The 17,205-nt window shown below is 42.7% G+C and overlaps 1 protein-coding gene across 2 annotated transcripts in view; it reads left to right on the top strand.

Moving 5' to 3' along the window:
• The window catches only part of Cabcoco1 (ciliary associated calcium binding coiled-coil 1), a 96,270-nt gene extending 88,724 nt beyond the window's left edge, over window positions 1-7,546 (top strand). For both annotated transcript variants that reach the window (XM_048451565.3, XM_048451566.3), the window contains 3 exons: window positions 1,716-1,838; window positions 2,229-2,369; window positions 7,166-7,546. In XM_048451565.3, coding sequence (XP_048307522.2) covers window positions 1,716-1,838; window positions 2,229-2,369; window positions 7,166-7,240 — 339 coding nt within the window. In that variant the 3' untranslated portion in view covers window positions 7,241-7,546. The remainder of the gene's footprint in view (window positions 1-1,715; window positions 1,839-2,228; window positions 2,370-7,165) is intronic.
• Window positions 7,547-17,205: the final 9,659 nt, after the last annotated feature.

Raw genomic sequence — 17,205 nt, 5'->3', positions numbered from 1 at the left:
TACTTGATGACGTAGCGCCGATTACTGAAAACAGCTAAAGCTAAGAAGTCACTGCCCCAGGCTGTAACGCCACAGCTGTCACTAAGCAATTATTTGATCTTATACCTGTCCCTTCTCCATTGCCGAATATCCTTGCTAACGTATATCTACAATTGAAGAGCAACTTCGCATGTTTGCAAAATAAATACATAAGTAACAATATAAATTTAGTCCTAATGCACACACACGGGTAAAGCCCGGGAACAAATCTACCTCTAGCACGCTTCAAAGCCTATAAAGGACAAATATTAATATTTAAATGATGGGACATAACACAGAGAACTTAAGAACTAATGTACAATTCTTTCATGCTTTTTCCCCCCACAAGTATCCTAAGATACTTAAGATAAGATGGTAATGGGGGTTAGGTACGCTTCCCCAAAACTCTATCTTTAAATTTGTATGCTCAGGTCCAACTCTGTCAGCACACCAGTGAGTGACCTAATCTCGGGGCTCCACTAACAAGCCCATGAGAGTCTGCTATGTAAACTGGAACAAGTTATTGATTTATAGGGAGGTATGCAAAAGTATAAAAACCAGAACACTTAAGTAGGCTTGTCTTTGCAGATCAACTGAGATGGGAAATTAAATTACAGTCAAAAACAGTGCTTGTTAGACATGGAATCAGGACAAGAGGAACTAATTAAATGACTCAGAGGTTTAATGCTGTCATTGCTCTTGTCTCCTCTCTCACTCTACCTGGTGGTGGCCGGGTAGACCTTGCCAACACTGGCATCCATGGCTCTCCTCGCCCTTCACTGCCTTTGTTGATGGTCTTCCTCCAGTGGGTTTACACCCCCTTGGCAAAGCTGTAGCAGCGGTTCGCTGTGAAGTCTTGCTCTGCTATGAGTTCTCAGTGAGCCCCTCTGACGATTCACAGTGCTCAGGTTTTATACACACATCTACTTCGAAGATTCTATTGCATTCACTGCTATGTTCTCTCTCTCTCTCTCTCTCTCTCTCTCTCTCTCTCTCTCTCTCTCTCTGTGTGTGTGTGTGTGTGTGTGTGTGTATGTGTTTGTGTGTTTTGTGTGCGGTGCATACACATGTAGCCACCTGCAAGTGGAAACCACAGGTCAAGTTTGCAGGCTGTATTGTCTGCCTTTCTTTTCTGGCGACAATGGAGTTTCCCGACAATCCTCGGGACCCTCCTTTCTCTGTTTTCCCAAGCACATACCGCCATGCTTGTCTTTTTTTTATTTTTTTTTTAAATGTGGGTCCTGAGGATCCATCTCAGATCCTTGGTAAGGCCAACCCCATTACTGATTGCTGATAGCCACTTTGCTCGTACAAGAGCATCGAGATCCTGCACCGGGCTGTTACTGGGTGTAGAAAATACGGAACCGTCTGCCAGAAATGAAGAAGACAGATGCACTAGGGGTCTGAAGCTTGGCTCTCTCCCTACAGAGAGTTATAAACAGGGGTGAGAGGCAGGGGTAGGATGCAGAGAACCGTGCCGATGAAGGAACCCTCAACCGCAGATTACACAACCGGTAAGATGACGCCGACGGTGAGCGAGAGATGGTGCTTGGGAAGCAGCGGGCAACGAAGAGGGCAATGATATCTGAGAGTTGAAGCAGATGGTACTTAAATAAAATACCAGGTTTGGAAATACGCCAGTCCTGTGAGGGAGCTGGCTGAGATGGTGTCCCTCAACCAAGGCTCTTCTTTTCCAGCAAACCATCGAAGTTGTCAAGCCCGCAGATCACCCTTTTCCAGCCCCGCTGGAGGAAGGGATCTCCTTGGACATATTTTCAGCCTTCATAGAGCCATCGCCAACACCAGAGACTGAACGGAAGGTAGGCTTGATGTTGCCTTTCCTCGCCCTGTTAAGTAAGCATTATACCGGCACAAGGCGCAAAGAACCTCATGTTCTCCCATTGTCTTCGCCTCTGACTTTGTCCTGGCCAACAGAAATATTCTCTTCAGAGGTGAATCACACACAGGCCAGCTGATGGTAGTCAGGATTTTTGGCCTCCTCCCTCCTAAACCCAGGCTCCACCTTCGCAGTCCCCAAAGTCTCTTGTAATCTCGCGATATGTGGAAACAAAATCAATATCTCCTTCCATTTCACCATTGCTCCTGGTAGGGTGGTATAGGGTAGAAGTGAGTGGGCCCTGAGCACTCAAGTGCTTGCTGGAATGTGGTTTACTTGCAATATCCGCCTGTGTTTATTTCCAATGTCTTAGGCGCTGGATCAAGAGGAAAGCCCGCAGGAGCCCCAGTCAGAGAGTGAGGCTGCAGAAGTGGATCCTTTAGTCGGCTTCACCATTGACGATGTAAAATCAGCCCTGGCTCGGGTGACAGATGAGGTTTTGTTGAACATTCAGGTACTGAGAATGGGCAGTGAACTCCGCACTGTGCTTGGTGAATCAGCCAGCGCCAGGCCAGCCTCCACATCTGTAAACACTGTCTGCCCTGGCCAGGCAGGAGCAAGGTTTACGGCTTGCATTCTTTATCTTACAAGGCTACATAATCCTCAGCTGAGTCTTCTGAAGTCAGTAAGATCACAAAAACAGATTTGCCGGCAGCACCTCGTGTGCTGTGTGTTATCGGCTTGCAAAAATCTGTCGACACTGAAACCCCAGAAAAACAGCACGGTGAAGACTTTGAGCCCCATTACACTGTAAACAGGCCTTACGCAATAGTGAGTAATGCAGGCTTCCAAAGAGCGAGCACTGCCGATCAAACCATCGTATTTAGCTAAGTCACCTCGCTCGGTTTCGGGCTTGAAATCCATCCCAAGCACTTCCCACCTTCACACATCACTAATTGTTAAGCCATTGGCTAAGGTACCCTAAGAATGGGTAGTCGGCCCCACCTTTGGGCAGCTGCCCGTCATCTCCCAAAGGATAACTTTGTGTTTAATAGTTCCCTATTCTGTCCAAGAAACAAATGGCTACTATTACCTCCATGTAAAGACTTACAGGAATCCACGTGATTTTCTAAGCCAAATGCTTAAATAAAGTGAATTGCATGTTTTGAGAAACTGACCACAAATCACCGCAACACTTAGGCATCAGAGGGGAAGATTTATCTGTTATCTGAACTTGGGACCATATATAAAAAGCGCACTGTATTAATAACTAATTTGGAAAGCATAAAAGCTTAGGTTGTCCTAAGCATACCTTGTGGCTCGTTTAATCATCAAATGTTATTGCGATATTTACACGAACGTTTAATGATCTGGTGCCAACAGAATCGGCCAAAGTCCCAAGCTTAATAAGGGGTGTTTAGTGTTTACCAGAAATAGTGGAAGAACACGTTTTACACAAAGGACTATTGTTAAGAGCCCTGCGAATGTAATAACTGGTTACTGTGTAGAAGGGCAGAGTGCAGCTGAATTAAGCCGAGTTCAGAACATACCTCCTTTTTAGATTTGATAACATTCCCTCTAAATATAGTTTATGTATAATCATGGCCCAGGGCTCCTTTGCGATCCCACAGCTCTGAAATTATTGCCGAGGAACTCCTAGACAAGCCAGAGAATTGTTTGCGGGACCCACAATTGAAAACATCTTTCCCAAGCCCACGTTCCATGAAGGGAGCCGCACGATTTTAGCTGTTGACTGATGATTTTCTTGTCGAGTGCTAGAGTCTGCAATACCGGGTAGCTCTCTTCTTTGACAGAAAGAATAGGATTGGTATTCGGGCTTGCTGTCTTCCCATTAGCAAGAAGCCATCTGGAAGTTCAATAGCTTGTACACCTAAGTGCAATTAGGAACGGAGAGAACACGGACCAGAGAGGAGACACCCAGACCTTGTAGGTGCTGTGAATGTCTCCGTACTGAGTGCCTCTAATCAGCTCAGGCCAAATTATTGCTGATTTTTTTTTAAAACAAAATGGCAAGGTGCTGCAGCTTTCTTCAGCGTCTCAAGATAGCAAACCCACACTCTGTATTTTCTCTCTGTAATCTTGCTGACCTCCATCCAAGTGAAGAGGGTGCTGCTGGTGACAAATGGAACCAAGACAGGTTGCTGTTTGTCTCTGATTGCCAGACTCAGCAGGCTCAGCAGGTGCTAGGAGCCTGGTCCCCCTAGCAGCTCCAGCTCTACCCAAGGAAGCCACATAACTAACACGAGGCCCAGGCGACTTCGACTGTTAATACGCCTGTGGCTCTGCACTTTCCCAGCGTCCACCTTCCTCTTGGACAAATTCCAGGTTGGGTCCTTGCCCTGAGCCTCGCTTCAGTTTTTTCCTCGGTGTCAGACAGGCTAAGTTATTTTCCACTTTGAAACAACCCTAGTTCTAAAAACTGCCACACCCCTTTTCAAAACTGTGCGTCAGTGGACAGTGGGCCCATACACCTGCCATGCGCACTTCATGCATCTTGCGCTCAGTGTTGGTGAGCACACCGTGATATTTTCTCTCTTTATTTAAAGTCACACCGTCACTGCAGATTCTGCAGAAAAGGTCAACAGAGAGTTCATATTCCGGTTCATTGTCTAGGACCTAATTCTCTATTGTAACTCCAAGTCGATATCAACTTCTCTAATATAGAACCTCCTGAAATAGAGTATAAACCCTTAATTTTTTTATGTTCATCTACTTATTTTTCCATGATTCACCTCACAATTCTAGAGATTTATTGAGAATGAAGTTACCTTGGCCCTCGGATGTCAATTCAAATTACAAGAAATAGACCAAACGTTTTAAGCCAATATAGTTTCGGTACTTTCATTTTAAAGATACATTCAAAATGAAATTAGTTCTGCCATGAGTTGCATAATAAAAACAGCACCCAATGGAACAAACTTTAATATATTGAAAGAATAATATTCTAGAGAAATGGGAATGTTAACACTGTACTCTTGCATTAAATGCTGGTTGCTGGCCCTGATACAGCCAAGGAATAAACTAATGTTAGAAAAGGTGAGAATTTGCCATCCTGCTGTTTACAATATCTTAGGTTGGCTTTGAATTAGAAAAGTCTGGGTTAGAAAAGTCATCCAAGGTAGTGGACAGTGAAAGGTACTGAACACGGGGCAGGGGCTTCAGAATAGCTCCTAAAGGAGATAGAATCAGACCCAGCTCCAGGTGGAAGGTAATGCATCTATTCGGCAGCATTGTGGGATGTTAGAAGGATGACAGCAACCACCGGGTCCAGGAAGAAGACACAGATTCCTTTCCTTTAGGCTCCTCTGGTTGTACCTAAACTAAAGCGCCAACCACCAAGGTCTGGCGCTCAGGATGCTTCCTTTCCTGCCAGTACAGTAGGCAGCTAGGCACATGCTGCCTTCCTCAACCTTCTCTCCAAAGCCCACATGGATTGTAACAAACACAGGGAGAGCTCCCAGATCCTTGTGAAGACTCTAGTGAGGACCCAGAGAGGACATGGCAGATGACACCCCGCTATTGTTTCCTGGGAAACGTGAGGTGTTGGGTGGACATAAGAGAGAGAATTAGTGAAAGGCAAGCCTGCCGTCTGGCTAGAGCAACTCCCAATCCGTCAGACCTGTGTCAAAGTGATTTCTTCAGACCATTTCAACACCTCAATGGTGCAATGTATCATAAATGCATGTTAATTCGTAAGGTGAAATAATTTTTAATATTTCATGATAATATATTAGCAAAGTGTGTTGTTAAATCTGGAGCTGGGATTATGAATGCAAAACTGAAGTGCAATGTTAACTTACCCTTATTCACCACTTCATCTTCCAGTTAAAGACTAGGCAAAGCGGGTAAGTGACTTGTCCAAAGTGGCACAGCCTAACCAGACCACAGATGAGTTGACAGTATATAACCACGTTCCTTTTAATTCTGCTAAAGTACCGCACGGGAGTATCAGTGGAAAGGGTAACTGGAGGACCATTTCATCTCTTCCCTTGCCTCATCCACTCACCAATAAGAAGAAAAAAAAAATGAAGACACCATAAGTCAAAAGATGCTATCAGGAAAGAAAAAAAAAAAACCTTTTTCAAAGCCCTGCCCCATTCTATACTCACATAACTTGTGAGTCTAGAATTGTTGACACCAACGTGACCTGCCAGAAATATCAACTCTTTCTATGATGGTAAAAACCAAATCTCATTAAAATGGTAATCATGGGAAAAGGAAAAGCATTTCAAAATCACCCCTAACATATACTTTCTTAAAAATTACATAAATACATAAAAATATTTTTAATCCTATCCTTCATAAAACAGATAAAATAGTAGTAGTTTTTAATTTTCTCTATTTAAATTAAATAACAAAAGTTTCTCAGAAATACAGTTACTATGAAGATTTTAAATTGTGTCATATACTAAAATATTCTAGATTTGACTTGTGAGCACACAGGAGTATAAAGCACTCTCCAAACACATGTAGATGTCCCCGAGTCACACAAACAGTGACAGTGAGCCTCCCAACTCCCATCGTCCCTGCATGCAGCTGTATTATTCGTCTGGATGGAAGGAAGGGCTTCCTGAGCTCCCAGTGTTGAGATATGCCAATACAACGAGGTGTATTTCTGAAATTGCGCAGGTAGCGATGTTAGTGCGCAGAATTATCACCACCAGAGGCTCAATGCCATCACAGCTGCCATGATTGCTAAAACCTGTCACCAATTGCTTATGAGTTTCTTTTTTGTTGTTGTTTTTGTACCAAAAAATATTACAAAGTGGCATGCATGCAGGAATTGTAATGTATGATGAATACTCTTAATTACAAGAGCTGTCCTAATTATGAGATTATTTGTGTTATTATTTCACACACTGAAGCTTCCAGGAATGCCACTTAGAATGCATTAGAGCGAAGGCCAAAACGAAGGGTGGAGGGGCCCACATCACTGCATCAGCTGAGCCCAAAGCAGTTACTCTGATTCGGTCCTTATTGGCAAATGTGTCTGGAAATGCAGGTCAGTTATCCTATCTCCCAACATGAGGCTGTGTGAAAAGATGGCTGTCCGGACACCACTTCCTGTCCGTGGGAGACATGCTATACATTGGAAATGTGCAGAGAAATACGATCAAGCGTTATCATACCCCCACAGGCTGGAGCACAGCTCCGTCTGCAAAACAGGAAGGTGTGTGAGGGATAATGTCTGTCTTTAGGCACTATAGTATGTCAAAACCACAAAGACAATGTGCAGCCAAAGATAGCTCCGTCATAACCACTTTTTTTTTTTTATGATTGCCTCCACAGAACGAGATAAAGGAAAAGTTGCAAGTCCAGGAAGAAGTCTTTAATGCACGCATAGAGAAGCTGAAAAAGGCCTGAGGACTCGGAACAAGCAAAGTGATGCCGAACTTCAGAGAAACAGACAAAACTGGCCAGAATAATCGATTCTCTGGAGTGTTGTCTTGCCTCCACGCAGCCGTGAAAGGAAGGCCCACTTTTCTTCATGCAGACTGATTAGCAATGCGCTCTCCTGCCCCTCCTGTCCCACACCCACCTTTGAGTTTGCAGTGCCAAATGCAACCACACTGCTTGGTGTGGAAAAGTCTGGAGCATCACATATGAAAATATAATTACTGTTAGGATGGACCTATGTCGTTTTGAGTAATAAATACTATTCCTCTTCTATGGGAAAGAAACCAGTCTTTTGAAATAACAAAAAAAAATGTAGAAAAATAAGTTTTTACTATTTTGGGCTAGATGGTCACATTGGTGTAGCACTGTGAGGAGCGGCCACACCTTACTATGAAGGGCAGGCTTGCTAACAACGGTCATCTGGTCATCCTGGCGTGTACTGAAGGGCTGCTTTTGTTTTGTTTGTTGTTGGTTTTTTTTTCATATTTAACTCATTTGAGGTTCTTATTTAAACGTTTCAGTGTGAAACCAATTTTGTGAAATTATATAATGCAGTTTGAAGCATTTTAATTTATTCTGCACTGTATTTGCTGTTTCTAATCTTGTTACCCTCCCAGGAGAACACATGACCTATATAAAAAGAAGCAATGTATAAATGATTATTAAAGGCCAATCTATATATAGATTGTAAAAATCTTAAATACAAATCAAACTCAGAGTTCCTAAAATTAACCATTGTACTGCACTGGGATGATGGGTGGATGGGGGCGGGGGAGCTTAGGAAAAATCCCTCAAGCCTTTAAATACCCTTATGAAAACACAATTTCAAGATGAAAATAGCTACGCGCCAGTGGTTTGTCCCTAGTTGGAAAGATTAATTAACCGCTACCTAGACCCTTTCCTATGTTCCTAGACTTAGGAACATTCTAGAATGAGGACACAACATTGCTGAAGGGAGAGAAATCCCTCAAGAATTTTTAAGGTGTGTGATTCTGAGTGACACTTGGTTGGATATGGGTAATGGCCTTACTCTCTAAGTCAGGATCCAAGGAACCTCCCAGGACATGTTCTTCTGGGACAGAGGTAAAGCCCACAGCATTGGTACATCCTCCAACTCCAGAGGAATTTTTTTTTTTGGAATTCTTAAGATAAAGGCTTGCTTGCCTCTCACACAAGAGGCCAGGGACTGCATCCTCCACCCTCAGCCTCCTCTTCCTGCAGGAAATATGGAAGACTGTAGGAGACCACCAGGAGGGCCCCTGGACTGCATTCCCTTAGCTGTCTTTTCTCGAGAGATAGCAGTGGCTCTGAAAACAACCAAGGACAGGTAATAAAGAAGCTTCTAGAAATGACCAAAGTCAGTGATCAATGCTTGGTCCAAGGGAGCAATCAATGACATATAGTGGACCTAAAAGAATGTGTCTCTGAGCAAGGATTTCAAAATAGTTAGATAGATACATAGATACATGGATGGATGAATAGATAGATAGATAGATAGATAGATAGATAGATAGATAGATAGACAGACAGACTAATCAATGACAACTAGTGGACCTAAAAGAATGTGTCTCTAAGCAAGAATTTCAGGTATCTAAACCCAATCAAGAAGATGATAGATAGATAGATAGATAGATAGATAGATAGATAGATAGATAGATAGATGATAGACACATATAATCTCTTTGTAACCAAGACTAGGTATTATGAACCCTATTTTGTAGTGCTGGGTATATCCTAAATCATGGACATAATTTAAATCAAGTTACACAATTAGTAATTAGTGGATTGGGGCTGGAGAGTTGGCTCAGAAGTTAAGAGAACTTTCTGCTCCTGTAGGAGAACCAGATTTGGTTCTCAGCACCCACGTGGTGGCTGATAACTTCCCATAATTCCCATAATTTCCAGGGGCTCCAGTACCCTCTTCTGGCCTCTGCAGGCATTGATCACACGGGAAGTCCATGTACCTGGAGGCAGGCAAAATACTCACATACATAAATAAAAAGAAAATAAATATGTAAAGAGAATCAGTGGATCGCAGCTTTAAATCCAGCTATATAGGCAGAGACTGCTCTTTCATTTCCCAGCTGCCCAGACTCGAATAATAACACAGAAACTATATTAATTATAACACTGTTTGGCCAATAGCTTAGGCATATTTCTAGATAACTCTTACATCTTAAATTAACCCATTTCTATTATTCTGTGTAAAGCCACGAGGCTGTGGCCTACTCGTAAGGTTCTGGCTATCAGCTGGCAACTTTCTCCTTCGACAGCTACATGGCATCTCCTTGACTCCGCCTACTTTCTCTCTAATCTTTGTCTGAATTTCCCACCTGGCTTTACTCTACTAAGCCACTGGTTGAAACAGCTTCTTTAATAGCCAACAGTAATAAAACAAATTTATAGCATACAGAGAGGAATCCCACATCGTCTCCCTTTTTCTGTCTAAATAAAAAAGTTTTTAAGTTTAACATAGTAAAATTACATAAACAAAACAGGTATCAAGCAAGAATTACAGCTACATTATTTATATCTACTTTATCTTTTACCATAACTAAGGAAAACTATAATTATAACTATCTATTCTTCAACTCCATCAAAGACCACAGAAGTAAACAGGAAGTGCATTGTAAGCAACTTCCGAAGTTTTAGAATTGACAGAGACATCTCACTGTAATCATCAGTCCTCTTCATGAGCAGAGCACTGGAACCGAATCCAGCAGCCACGAGGCCCTGTGCATGCTTTTACATCTGCATATACAGTACATGCGACCACGCCCAAACTGGGCCAGTATCCTAAAGGCTGTTGGCTGAAAAGGTTCCCACAGCACAGAGCATAATTTACAGCGGATAAAGGTAGAACGTAGAGAAATTTTACAGCAATTTCCCCATTATTGCAAATCTGGTAATTGGTAGACTCAGGTTTTGAATCTGGAGTCACGTAATCAAAGCTGATATACTCAACCTTTGTCTCCATCTATCTCATAGTGAAGATGAAGTAAAGGGAAAACTGGCATGTTTTTGTCGGGAACACTTACTTATATAAGCAGCCCATTCAGCACTTAAGAGGATCACAGGACCAGATGATTAATCTACCCAGCTCCATCTATCCAGTCCTCGGTGGAATATTCAACTGAGCATGTCCTGTGCAGCTGGACATTAGCTGGTCATCTGAAGACAAAATTTGTCTCTGTCCTGACTATAGGTCACAGTGAACACCATGGCAATAAAAAACCAAAACAAAACATTTCAGGGAGTCAGGGGCACACTGAGCGAAGCATCCTGCCCTAGCCTGAGAGGTCAAGGAGGAGTTAACCATGCAAGAGAACTATTCAAGCTCTTGCAGAGTGGCTGGCACCTAAGAGACCCAAAGGTTACTCAATGGAAGGTGCAGGAAGATGCACTCCAGGGGGAGAGAGAGAGAGAGAGAGAGAGAGAGAGAGAGAGAGAGAGAGAGGCAAGGTCCCTACAATACAAGTGAAGCCTAAGTAATTAGCCAGAACCAGAGCTCTCATAAGGTCATTGGACACATTTTTTTTAACCTAAAATAAAGCAAGAATAAAATTGCTAGCAAGTTTTACATAGAAACATTAGATTGATGTTTCTACAAAGATTAGCCCTCTGGTACCATGACTGCCATCCATGGATCCATGAAAAGAAAATACTCTCATGAAAAGACACCTAGTGTTATGAGGTAATACAGTACCACTTAGCAATTCTAGAGAGGTGGGGTGATTTTTTTTTAAATGACTTTAAGTTGCATGGTCTCTTGACTCTAAGGGGAGAAGGCAGTCCATTGAAGAGACAATTAGAAATAATATTTATTTACGCCTAGGACAAGGCTCAGACTTTCTCTCATTGTCTACACATAGGAATCATCCATCAGGCATTTCCTCTCTAGCTCCAGAGAGCAATCTTATTCGCTGTATCATGAGCAAACCCTAGCTGCCACTGCTTCAGGTATTTGCAGGTTTAGTCACCCCTGACAATCACTGTGTCGTCATTTCTCCAAATCTCCAATAGGGAGTCCTGTCACCAATCACCTGATTGGCACCTCTCAGCCATAGTGGGAGTCACCGAGTTTACTCCTCCTCGGATGGCATTCCGTGATGCTTCTGTTTCCCTGGAGAACAAATACCATTCTTCTGAATCTTCCAGGGTCTTAGGAGGATAACCTCCACTTGACATAAAAATCAATGGTTTTTTCTTAATTAATTTAAATAATTCAGTCTTACCTCCTTGATGGAAGCCAAAATACCTATTGGTTTCCATTCCCTCAGCAAAATCAATCTAGTTTCGAAGAATCTCATCTCATTGGGATTTACAACTTCCCAAACAAGGATCAGATGCTAAAAGTTCAATTTGCTTCCAGACTAGCCATTGGTAAGACTGGTTCACCACACTCAGTCAGAGGTGTGAAAGAGATTTTTCATTTATATTAATGTGTAGTTTCAGAGCCTACTCCATGAAATTATCCTCCGTGGTCAGTCTAATGCCTGTGTCTTTTTAAAAAAAAAATCTAATCTAATTTATTTGGGGGAGTTTCTCAGTATTAGGATGAATAACACCGATAAAGTCCTTGAGTGCATGCAGCTAAGAATGGTTATCACCCAAGGGCAGATGATGAACAAGTGAACGAAAGGGTGATTCATACAATAGCAACAACATACACGAAGGACAGAATGCATGGGACAGACAGGGTGAAGAAATATGCTTCTGCTCAGCCTAGGATGCTCTGAGGATAGCTGGGAAGAGGTGATCTTAGAGTCAAGAGAGGAGAAAGAGGAGAAGGAAGAGGAGGAGAAGGAAAAGGAGGATGAAGGAAAGGAGGGGAAGGAAAGGGAGGAGGAGCCATCAAACAAAGTCCATGCTTAGGAACATTTGCTCCAGGCTGTAAGGACATCAGTGAAGGGACCTTGCTATTGCACTGCCGAGGAGAACCTCTGGTTACTCCACGCAGCTCTGAGAGAAAAGGGTATGTGCAGGGTCATGTGCCTGAGAAAATGACCGCGCTGGTTTTTAGGCTTAAACCGTGGCACTCGGTGCTCTTTACAGTGCATCTGGTCAGCGTGGTTATTGACCCTAGTCTTCAAAAAAGGAAATGCAGATGTGTAGCCACAAAACATATAACCCATGAAGTAGAATCAGCTCCTTTGCTTACAAAACCTTTGAGGAAACTTCCCATGTAGAAGAATTACACATAAATTATGTAGGTCTGTTACTGTAAAGATGGTGCCATATTAGTCCCACCTATATGGGAAGGGCAGAGTGACTTGCTTCCAAAGAATAAGAGGTGGAAAAGGAAGAGGTAAGAATCAGATCCTCACAGAGGACATCCCTGATCAACACTATCTTCGGTGGGTAGTTCAATCCATCATCATCATAACAAGTCATGTAAATAGTTTCCCATCTCCATCATGTCCCTCCTCAAGTAAGGGGGAAATGCACAAGAAAATCCTGGTGGGGAGGATTTCTATGTGTCGATGATGCTGCCCAATGCTCTCAAAGGTCATCAGAAATGAGGGGTGGGTGAATTGGAGCAGACATGATGGCCTAGTGTACTTTGATAACTAGATAGTTTTAGGGAACACAAAGAAAACACACAAGCTATGAATAAATAATGAATCTGCACAAAAATCCTTCAATACTAGTTAATTAATTTGACCAAATGCATCATACGAAGGTAAGGTTAGCAACAATGCAAATAATTAGTAGTAATTGGGAGGGAGGGATGGGGGAGACCATGTGTGTCTGTGACACCTGCCTGATTTGTCTCCAAATCTAAAATGGTTCTACAAAATTAAGATCTATTAATTAAAAAGGGAATATTGAACAGAATAAAACAAAGTAATTAGGAAGAAAAATGATCCTGGCCACACTGTGCCATTAATGAAATGACCCTGCCTCTAAATGACACAAGAAAGAAAATCCAATATACTCATCTTGCAAACTCAAGAGTAAATGCTCATGGAGGGGAATGTGATGAAGGAGCCTACCTTTGTGGGGTGGGTAGAATTCTCACATTCCTGGATCTCCCCACACTTTGCTCAATCCTGTGGAGGAGCTCAAATCCTTCTGGAAATATACTCACTTTATAAATAGAAAGTCTATTGAGTTATTTCTGAACTGAAATTTCAGGGCTGGAGAAATGATACAGCGGCTAAAGAGCGCTTAATGCTTCTGCAGAAGACCCCAGTTTCTCCTGCAGAGGACTCCAGCTTGGTTTCCAGGCAGCTCATAACCCACCTGTAATAAAACTTCCAGTATATCTGATGCCCTCTTCTGGCCTCTGCAGGCTCCTGCACACACTTGGTGCACATAAACACATACAAACACACACACATACACATCAACAAAAATAAGGAGGGCTAAAATGAACTGAAATTTCTATAGAAGGCATCATAATACAGATAACTAGTTGATCTTGAAAGACTCCCGTTCCAGCAAGTGGTCCAAGTCTCCCAGCTGCCCCTGGTGACAGCAATGACTTCCTTTCCTTGTCTTGTCTGCGGTTATAAATAGTTCCAAATGCCACCCTGTCATGATGAAGAAACCAAGGTCCAGGAAAGCAAAACTGCTATGCACACCATAGCAGGGTAGAAGGGTCTTTCCTACAGATGTCCACCTGTGGGTTATTGCTGTCCCTGACTAACCTGCCTGAATTGGCTCAGTGTCCCCTTCTCTGTGTGTACTGTCACAGTGTGTCTCCTACTGATCTCTGTCAGTGAGGTGTGGCAGCTGACCATTTCATTAACTAGGAGCGTGTGTGTCCTTGTATTGTGTGATGTAACAGCCTCTTCACACACATAAGCCTGAGCTTCTCTCCCAAGGTGGTGGCAGTTTGTGACATAATCGACAGTCTCACAAGGATGGCTTCAACATCAACCAGTGTATGTCACATTACATAACCAGAAGAAAGCAACTCAAATACAGGGAGCTTCAGGAGCATCCTCGGGAACCCTGATTGCCTCTGCTGTGGTGCACACAGTTCAGCACCCTGGCATTTATCCTCAGGGCTGTTGCCTTGCAATCTAAGGAAGGCAATAACATCCTCATATACTTAAATAAAAGATTTCTCTTCTTTGGCCTCTCTCTTTAACATAATTTTTTGAAACATATACAATCATATGTAATTATAAAAAAGTACAAGAATTGCCTAATTACATCTTATGAGACAATATTACAAAGTTAAAACCATAATATTAATAATAGAATGTATTTTATACATGTAAAAAATGCCAAAGAGAAAATTTATTAATAACAAAGATGAAAATGAAAAAAATTACCCTAGCTCTGTCTCATTTTTTTTCTAACTCTTATTTTATTTGTGTGTGTGTGTGTATATATGTGTGTGTGCGTGTGTGTATGTATTCGTGTGTGTGTGTCTTCGAGGGTGGAGGTGCTGAGGAATTGGAAGAGGACACTGGATCCCCCTGGGACTGGAGCTACAGGTGGTTGTGAACCTGACCTGGGCACTGGGAACCAAACTGGGGTCCTCTGGAAGATCAGTACATGGTCTGAGGTGCTGAGATATCTCTCCAGACCCTTGGGTATCTTTTTAAGAACGAAAATAAAGTTTCCAAGAGCCTGGTATACGCCTTTAGCCAGAACCATATCACATGAGCATCATAGAAGAGCACGTTATTAGAGAATAGCTCAAAACGGCTTAAAATTTGAGCAGAGGATGTATTCCGGTAGAGACCAAGATAAAGGCCGGGGCATGAGTTAACTGTATGATCATGTTTGGTACTTGCTTCTAGTACAGTTTATTATCCAGCTCAGTGGTTCTCAGCCTTCCTAAGGCTGTGACCCTTTAATACAGGTCCTCATGCTACTTCATTACTGTATTTTTGTTACTGTTACTGTTATGGGTTCATATGCAAGTATCTGATAGGCAGGATACCTGTGATACCTGTGCAAGATTCGTTCAACTGTCCCGCTCCCCCCCCCCACCCCCGCTTCCCTTGCAGTGCCCCGCTCCGCCGCAGGGGTCTCCACCTACAGGTTGAGAACCACCGCTGTAGAGGATTGGGCGCTGCTCCTGTCTTGCTTGATGCCCTATCTCCAGGGCCAGCACAGTGCCTGGCTCGGAGCGAGTACTTCATGAATATTTTGTAGAAGGAGCGGCAGATGGTAGACAGACTCGCTGGCTGGTTGTCTATACCCAGCACCACTATTTTGCTTTCTTACGACTGCAATAAGACAACATGGAGAGATCAGAGCTGTAATTAACCCACAGCTGAAATCATTATTATGTGTAAATAATAAGATTGCTTAACTGAAAGCCCGGGAGGAAAACGACTCCAAAAACATCATAAGATGTAGGATGATGCCGTCGATATTTTAAATTTTTATATGAGTTAAGAATGGTTAGGAGCACCATGGGGTAGGAAATCTCTCACAACCAGATATCCTGATACGGCATCAAGAAAAATAACCTATCTGGAGGAAACCATAACACTCTTCCGAGGGATCCTCTGCTAGGCACAATGTTTAAATACAGTAGAGAGATCGAGTTTTCCATGCAGTTGCATGGAAAATTCCCAGGCAGCGTTTTTGTCCCTGCTGATGCTGGTCTGAGGTTGGCATGAACAATGAGGCGGGGGAGGGGGGAACGACAACGTGAGAAAACTCACCAGCAACAAGAGGCAATGATTATTTTTCAGAGCTGAGAATATTATAAAATTCAGATTCTTAGAAGCATATCGTACAGAAATGGAAACCAAGTTATCAAATCACAGTGGAGGGCTTCGAAATTGCCGAGGATTAAGGTTTTATTTTACAACGGAGTTTATTTGGGAAGAAAAGTCTATAATTTTGGAGTCATTCCATGAAGAGATTTGACCCAGCGTCTCAGCCAATTAGCGAACATGCAACTTAATCCATCTAATGACAGTTAACAACGAATCGATGGGAACGTATCCCATAGGGAATGATATTAGAACACTTTATTATCTGGGGGAAATGTGTACAGTTGTGTTCTGTGGGTGAAATTTTACAGAATATATAAAACTACAAAATAGCCATAAGAAAATCCCTCGCAAGAGAATGAACTGCAGTAAAACTAACAGAAATATCACAAAGAGCAAGAGAAAAAGATAGTGTGTGTGTGTGTGTGTGTGTCTGTGTGTGTGTCTGTGTGTGTGTGTCTGTGTGTGTGTGTGTGTGTGTGTGTGTGTCTGTGTCTGTGTCTGTGTCTGTGTGTGTACACATGTGTGGGTATCCAAGAAGGCCAGAGGAGGGTGTCAGATCCCCTGGGGAACTGAAATTACAGGTCATTATAAACTCCATGAAATGGGTACTAGGAACTATCAATCCCCAGTCCTCTGTGCCCTTAGCTGCTGAGTCATGCATGCTGGGAACTGAACCCAGGTCCTCTGCAAGAGCAGGAAGTTCTTGTAACTCCCAAACCATCTCTCCAGTCTCTAAGTGCTCATTTGATGGTACCAGCAGTCCCCCTCAGGCAGCTCACAATCGACCTTAATTGTAGCTCCAGGGGATCTGATACCCTCCTCTAGCCTCCATGGGCTTCTCCATGTGAGTGATTCACAAAAATCCACCTTGCCAGACCACCGAGCCAGAAGCACACATTCAAAAACAAAAATAAATAAATTAAAAACCAAAATAAATAAATACACCGTTAACTTCTGAGACCTCTCGGAATTTCAATATTTGTATAGAAGACTTTTTTTTTTCCAGAAAATAAATGGTTTATTTCAGCTCACAGGTAACAGCCCATTATCTACGGAAGACAAAGACTTTTAAACATTTCCAGAGGAAAGGATGAAAATTCGCCACAAACGTAAAAGAAGAAAACCGAAGAAGATACTTCCAGGGTTAAAACTTTAGGATTTTAGGTCTCTTGCTGCAGCAAGGAGAGTGAGAGAACCCGGAGTGCGAGCTGGGCGCGAGACCCCACAGGTTGTAAGAAA

The sequence above is a fragment of the Myodes glareolus genome, chromosome 18 (genome assembly GCF_982192425.1).
Source record: "Myodes glareolus chromosome 18, mMyoGla1.1, whole genome shotgun sequence".
NCBI lineage: Eukaryota > Metazoa > Chordata > Mammalia > Rodentia > Cricetidae > Myodes > Myodes glareolus.
Note: the sequence above shows the minus strand (reverse complement) of the source record. Positions and strands in the feature narration are given on the sequence as shown.